General features: G+C 32.8%; 1 protein-coding gene across 1 annotated transcript; it reads right to left on the reverse strand.

Moving 5' to 3' along the window:
• Nucleotides 1–3933: 3933 nt before the first annotated feature.
• Nucleotides 3934–7296, reverse strand: LOC110694729 (L-ascorbate peroxidase 3-like). Its single transcript, XM_021871905.1, has 9 exons — nt 7088–7296; nt 6435–6553; nt 6113–6162; nt 5903–5968; nt 5716–5764; nt 5083–5165; nt 4631–4710; nt 4419–4521; nt 3934–4233 (listed from the first exon to the last, which is right to left on the reverse strand). Exons 1-9 carry the CDS (start codon nt 7210–7212, stop codon nt 4141–4143), a joined length of 768 nt encoding a protein of 255 aa, XP_021727597.1. The 5' UTR covers nt 7213–7296; the 3' UTR covers nt 3934–4140.
• Between the last annotated feature and the right edge of the window lie 601 nt (nt 7297–7897).

A 7897-nucleotide genomic window follows, 5' to 3' on the forward strand; every position in this document is an offset into this window, starting at 1 on the left:
GGAAAACTTTTGTTGGAAAAACGGCCTTTTCCGTTGGAAATCACTGTTCCGATAAAAGTTTCGACGGAATTTCGTCGTCGGAAGAGGAATTCCGGTCACCGGAAAGTCCGTTGGAAATTTCCGACGGAATACAAATTCGCCAGAAACTTCCGACGGGAATTCCGTCGGAAAGAGGATTAAAAAAAATAAAAAATAAAAAAAAAACCTAGCACCACCCCAACCACCCTATCCAGCCACCACCCCTACCACTAGCCCACCCCCTGCCCCCCTACCCCACCACCACCGACACCACCACACACCACCACCATTCCAAAAATTCAGTAAAAACCAAAATTAACCCCAAAAAACCGAAAATTAACCCCAAAAATACGAACAACATAATAAAATTTTAGCACAAAAAAAAAAAAAAAACCAGATCTACATATTAATCAAAATTTCAATAAAAAAATTAACAAAAACGATAATTAACAAACGAAAATTTAAAGAAATAAATTAATATACAATTTTATAAACTAATATTACAATTCCATACCTAAATTACAAGATCTAAAAAAAACCTTGAGACTAGTGCAGTGCCTCGCGACGGTGGTTACTCGGTGTTGCTCGGTGTTGCTATGGCCGGTGATAGGCTTGAGAGAGGACATGAGAGAGAAAATACCTGTTGCTATGCTCGGTGATAGGCCGGTGAGGGATGCGGAGAGAGAAGAGAAAAAGAGGAGGAGGAAAATAAAAAGAATGAAAAGAGAGAAGAGAAAAGGAGCAGGAGGAAGGAGAAGAGAAATGAGGAGAGAGAGAGAGAGGAGAAGAGATGGAGGCGGGCAGATGAGGAGAGAGAAATGGGAAATAAAAGGGGGGGGGAGGAGAACCGGGTTTTTTAAGGGTTTTTAGGGTTAGTTTTTTTTTATTATTTTATTATATTCCGACGGAATATTCCGTCGGAAAATCAATATTCCGACGGATTTATTTTCCGCCGGAAAATAATTGTATTCCGTCGGAAATCTCCGACGGATTTTATTTCCATCGAAACATTACGGTTCCGACGAAATAATCCGTCGGAAGGCCCATAAATTTCAACGAATTTTTATTCCGTAGGAAATCCGTCGTAAATTTCCGGCGGAATAAAAATCCGTCGTAAATTTCCGACGGAAAACATGTCCGTCGGAAATGGTCCATCGGAAATCGGCCTGTTTCTAGTAGTGTTTTGTCCCTCTTTCACCCGGATTTCTTCCTCAATCCGAATAAGAGAAGCCAAGCCCTCAAGATTAATGTCATCTTTCTTATTCTTTAATGCATCTCCAAAATATTTCCAAGATGATGGTAGTTTATCAATTATAGAAGAAACAATGAAGGTCTCATCAAGGTTAATATTGTGTTGCCTAAAACTCCCTAAAATTCTTTGGATTTCATGAAATTGTTCCATTACCGGCCTACTATCAATCATTTTGAAATTATTGAACTTACTAACAAGAAATTTCTTCCTAGATGCATCCTCGGCCATGTATTTAGACTCTAGCTCATCCCAAAGCAATTTAGCGGACTCATGAAATTAATAAACATCAAACAATTCATAAGACATACCGTTTAGGATGTGACCACAACATATGTAGTTGTCATTCTCCCACTTGTTCCTCTTTCTAGTAGCCTCCAATGTCTCATTTTCCTCCACTGATGGCTTCGGGGTTGTGAGAACATAAGCCACCCGAGTGATGTCAACAGAAAATGCATCTTTTTTTGCCACCTTCGAAAATCCATACCCTCGAACTTGTCCAATTTCTGGAAATTTGTCATCATTTTCTTCACATTTGCCATCTTTGTAGTAGATTATACTTTTGGATTATTGGGGATTTGGTGTTTAAACAAGGGTTACAAAGAAAACCAAACAAAATTAACGGAAAATTTTTCGAGGCGTGAGCAGGATCACTTTCACAAAAGTATAATTCCGACCCTATACTACGATCGGGTATCACGGAAATTTACTCAGAAGATACATACAACGAAGGTCAATTGCAATCACAAGTAGGATGATTACAATACAATGTAAATAAGCTTTTGTGATTTGTGATGATGAACAATAACTTGCAAAAGATTTCAAGAGAATGAGAATAAACTGATTTCTTGAAGTACATTTCATCAATATGAACTATCGTATTTATATCAAGAGAAATAAACCAAGCAAACTGAAGAATAACCGTCAAAATTGCCCAGGCTTACACCCGCGCCATACCGGGCGAAAGAAACCAAGCAACCCGGAAAAATTTGGGTGCTCTCGCGCCCTGCCGGGCGGTGACATCGTTTAATTTTTCTTCGCTCTCGCGCCTTACCGGGTGGTGGCTCGACTTGCCGGGCGCGCCACCGGGCAGAGGAACACTTCTCTAAACTGAGATAGATACAAATTGCTCTTTTACTTGTTTAATTGAATTTCAACACCTTAACCTAAGAAATTCAATCAAACACATGAATATTTGTCACCAATACTCTAAATAATTCAACAATATGCTCTCAAAATTGAAATACAACTTGTTGAAACCCCATTCGAAATCAACTTGTGAGTTATTTCACATTGGAAAAAGAAAATACCGCTTTAAAGGTAGAGGGAATCACTACTCATAGTATCACCAATTAATTTTAGTATAATTGTGCTTATAATTGGACTGAACTCTCCTTGACTTTATTTGAGTTATCCAAGCTCATTTCCTATTCTCTTAAATTTAAATCTAACATGGTATATTGGATTGTAAGAACGATGTTCGTGGCCTATGTATGATAAAACTCATTTTGTATTATCTTAAAATTACAGCACTTTTATCATTTCAGGTGCCTAAAATGTGTTAAGAAACAAAGCCGCCTAAGTATTATGTTGTCTCAAACTCTCGTATCAATATCAAATAAACCTACCATAGTGTTTATTATTTATTTAAGTGTCTAATCCTTTTATTATCATTTTGTCGAATATATGATAAAACGTTACGCTGGCTAGTCACTATTGTTATGTTTCTAGACTTTTCTCTGATCTCTTCCGTTTGACTGTCTCCACTCTCCAGCAACATATTGCATGCTATGCTAATAAGTTGTTCCAAACAATTCTATACTGTGTATACAATAGGTTGGGATTGCACCAATTCAATTAAGAAAAAAAAAACGAAATCTCAAATAACACACTTTGTAACTAATTAGGAGTTATAATTAGCATTAATTAATAGTAGTACATCCTAGTACATCTGTACATGCTACCATGTATAAATAAATACACATGACCAAGATGAATATTATAACAAAATCTATTAACTATTACTAAAACAAAACATTGCTGACATCATCAATCCTTAAACTATCCTACGTGTCATTCTCACATTAAAAAAATTTCTTCTATTTCTATGTGTGATGACATCAATTATTAATTTTTTTAATCTACACTATATATTTTTCAAACAAAAAAAAATTGTCACTCTATTTTTACACAAATGAAATATATATATATATATTGCATGATAATAAAATTATTTAAATCGTGCAACGCACGAGTTTAATCTAATATAAAAATATATAATTGGTTATTTAGAGATTTTTTTTTTTAAAAAAAAAAGAGAGAAGAAAAAAAATACTATTGGAATTTGAAATTTTGAAAATGAATTTCAAATTTTAAAATTTGAAATGAAATCTTGACAAAAATAATTTTAGAGAGATAAATTATAGAAAACTAAATATTTTGAAGATTTAAAATTAAATACGTGGTAAAAATCAATTGGTAATTACTCTGTATCATTTACTTTTTTAAAAAAACTGTTTCACCAAAATTATCACGTTCTTTATATTTCAATGTTGTGTTCTTTTATAAAGTCGTGATGTTCATTACAAATATAAGTTACGTTCTTTCCGTTTTTTTTTTAAACAAGTTTTGATCCGGGTGTACCATGCGCATGCTACACCTGGGTGTACCAACCAACGATTAAGATAGTAGCAGTACATAATACTAGTACAACTTAAGAGAATTATTCAAGCTTAATCTCAAATACAACATCATCACAATTAATTAAGGATACATACAAACCATAGCACTACATATAGGAACATTGACCCATAATACATATCACTGATATCAGTCTAGCTTATTAGGTTATCATGCATGAATATGCAATGACTTCAAGCTTTGGCACCAGGGCTGGGTGGGTGAAACCCGAGCTCCGACATCTTCTTGTGTGATTCAGCATAGTGCGCAAAGAAAGCTTTTTCATCCTGCGTGCCATTGTTAAACAAATTAATCTTGATCAGCTCATTTGACAAATTACCAAGTATCATACTATATTGATCAACTAACTTTTGGACTTATTTCAGTTCAGTTCAGCTCAACTCAAAACTACACTACCACGACGAAATTGAAACAAATCTAACAATTAATGTTGTTTATGAGAGTGTATTACCTTGGCATATAGCTGAACATATTTATTAAAAGCAGGGTCCTCGACGAGAACTTTGTCCGTGGGAAACTTCACCAATCCAGGTTTGTCAGCCTTCCTCAAGTTTCTGACATAAATTTAGTAAAAACCTTATGAGTATAACTTAAATTAAGCAATCAAAATATTGCTGTAATTGGAACTAATTAATTCTTGTAATATAATACGTATAATCTTACACAAAATAGGAATTGTCGAATTTGAAAGGTTCCTCCGTGAAAGGACCATCAAAGCCAGATCTATCTCTGTTTGCTCGGCCCTGTGATTAAATACGTACAACATAAGGTTTAAAATTGCCTGAACTAGTTATAGTATGTAGGAATTAAATAGTTAAATGTTCTCTTCATCTCATGTAAAAACTATATGTAAGTCAGACTTTTGTATGGAGATTAATTGTTGAGAATGAAATGAAGAAGTAGAGGACGAAGACAAAAAAAAAAGAGTATGAGAAGGCTAGATGAAATTAAACTTTAAAGTTTAAGCTATTTGCAAAGAGAAAAAACTAACTAAATAGTGAATTAATAAATTTCTCAAAAAATTATATAGAAAAAAAAAAAAAACGTATTTTGTATATGTATAGTCTTATACTTGTATGAGCCGAATGAACTAAAAGGTGTAGGAATTGGCATACCAATGTGTGAGCCCCCGATAAGACCACGATATCCCTATCCTTAAAACCCATTCGATTAAATACATCTCTTAGATGTTTGGCATCTGACAAGAAAAAAAGACATTTATAAATTGCGTTTAATAGTCACAAACTCACAACAAATATGATGTATTATAAAAATTTATATGTAAAAGGAAAAAAAAAATAAAAAAGGGATTGAGATCTGATCTTAACATATAAGTTAAGTGTATACTCTATATAGTCCACAATATAATGGGAAAGAATCTTCTGTCCCACATTTTGTGTGCCATTTGTGTTCCATTCATTTTAATTGGCCCTTAAATTATATTTTTGATTCTTCAATTTTGACAAGTGGGCCACTATGAATTTATCAACCAATCAAATTAAATGGGATACATATGGGACATAAAACGTGGGACAGAGGATTTAAATCCCAATAGAATATACGTAGTAAACTTCGATTACTTCAATTCACATTTTTTGCTAGAACAATGGATTTATTGAATCGACATGTATTAGTGATTTAGTGAGGTTTGATTTAATGACCTTTGAATTAAAGCAATATTTATATATACTTTAATAGTCTAGACTCTAGAACTAGTATAAAGATGATGAACTAGTTTTGATATGTACCTCCATTAGGATTTGGAAGAGCACCACCATCTTGTTGATCCCTAGAATCCTATGTAGGGAAAAGTCACAATATTAAATTGTACGGTGAGATAATAGTAATAATATGGATAAAACAAAAAAAAATGGTCACAAGATAATATAATCATTTTTAAAATTAAAAGTTGATGTTCCATGTCGTAATACTTACAGGACGACCTGGAGTAAAGGGGATTTTAGGTCCTCCGGTTACTTCAATCGCGAGGACACCAGCAAGCTAATATCAACAACAATAAAACTAATGATAAGTGAATTGTACTATATGCACGCCCGTTACAATTCAAATAACAAATATTTGGAGACGGAGAGGGAGATACATCAAGTTTTAAATTTATAAATTGTAGTCATTAAGAAATTTTACCTGGTAAAAGTCAGCATAAGTAACCTTGGGGTATTTAGATTTCACTTGTTCTAAGAAAGTAAGAAAACGTACATGTCAATAAGTCAATCATATAAGGTAAATGCATACATCCACACAAGTAGCATTTTATATGAGCTGAGGTTGAAGTGGTGGATCACTCCCCAGTGTCCCCACCTCATATTCCAAACGTCTCGGGAACAAACTTTAAGGGACTCATTTGAGAAATTTCCAAATGAGCTCCTTCTTCTTACAAAAAAAAAAAAAAAAAAAGATAGCATTCTGTGTATGGAGTATTTAGGTTATTGTATGCTTGACTACTCACCGCAAAAATCAATAGCAACTTTGAGACCATTGTTGGAAGGGTTGCTCAACTCACGTCTAATTGAACCATTTGGACCCCCTGTCTTCGTTTTAGCGTCATAAGTACCTGCATCATGAAATCTACAACACAAGAACCAAATTAGGGGTCTTATTCAAGATGGGTTAGTTTATCGCTTATTTTGAGACATATAATTTACCCATATCAATTAAAAGCGTGCCCAAAAGTTTTATTTATAATTATTACGTACTAGCACTCCATATTTTAAATCAATCAAATTATAAGGGATAATGGTAACTTATTGTTTCATTTGGTAATTAAGGACATAGATATCAATTCTTTTTCTAGTACTTATACATTAAGACAAAAGACCCAAAAAAAAAAAAAAAAGAGGACTACATTTGAGATTAGTTAAACAATATAACATGAACTACGCAAATGTGTAATAACACAAACACAAGGTGTTGAGTGTTCAACAATAATGCAATCCTCGACTTATCCTATCATATACCATTTCATAATATAATTTCTCAACCAAACTAGTATGCATTCATCCATGCAAAATAAGTACGGAGTATATATATTTGACTGATTAATATTACGGAGTATAAGAAATAAGTATATATTAGGGGAGAAAAGAGAAGAAAGATTATTACGCTAAGCGAAGCAGAATGGGAGAGAACTTCTTGTTCTTCTGAAGAAGATCATGAAGATCTTTACGAGCACCCTCAATTTGTTTCAGATAATCTACATCAACAACGCTCTTTGTGGTAGCTGCCATGGTACCTTGATAATAAGTACTTCAAATTTCTTTTAAGTGGAAAAATATATAATAGGATTGATATAAGCTAAGATATACAAATATGAGTTCATGGTTAGGCTATTTATAGAAGGTCCTAAGTACGTAAGAAGACCATAAAATAATAAAAGTTCGTTAAATTTTATTCCAAGTTGTCACATGCATTGCAATTTGCAATCGATTTTCACAATAATTTTTTTTTTTTGACGAATAGATATTCCAAGTTGTGACAATAGTAGTTAAATAATGCAAGATACTCAAAAAAAAAAAAAAAAAAAAAAAAAAAAAAATGCAAGATATGTTACATTTTCATGGGCGGCTCTCGATTAAAGCATTTTATTCTATATTTAAAAACTATAAAAACAAAGTAAGAAATAAAGTTTAGCCTCATCTCTTTTTTCATTTTAAAATAATCTTCCCACTTTGAATATATACGTTTGTTAACACATAAATTTGACCATAAATATTTTTAATTATATATTAGTAAAACATATAATAACTGAATTGTAATAAACTACTAATTGAAACGAATACAATACCCAACATGACTAAATTATACAGAATATTTTATATAGTACGCAGTATTAAGAGTAACTTAAAGATTCTTTCATCTTATAAATTGAATAATGTCAAGATTTCAAGTGTTTTTTTTTTTAAACGAAGGTAT

This window comes from Chenopodium quinoa, unplaced genomic scaffold, assembly GCF_001683475.1.
Source record: "Chenopodium quinoa cultivar QQ74 unplaced genomic scaffold, ASM168347v1, whole genome shotgun sequence".
NCBI lineage: Eukaryota > Viridiplantae > Streptophyta > Magnoliopsida > Caryophyllales > Amaranthaceae > Chenopodium > Chenopodium quinoa.

Excerpts from the sequence above, each read along its gene's own strand:
- LOC110694729 (XM_021871905.1), bottom strand. The coding sequence starts at position 7,212 with ATGGCAGCTACCACAAAGAGCGTTGTTGATGTAGATTATCTGAAACAA. Across the intron at positions 6,163-6,434 it reads AGTTGCTATTGATTTTTGCG|AACAAGTGAAATCTAAATAC; the intron begins GTGAGTAGTCAA and ends TTACTTTCTTAG. Across the intron at positions 5,166-5,715 it reads TCTTCCAAATCCTAATGGAG|ATGCCAAACATCTAAGAGAT; the intron begins GTACATATCAAA and ends TTTTCTTGTCAG.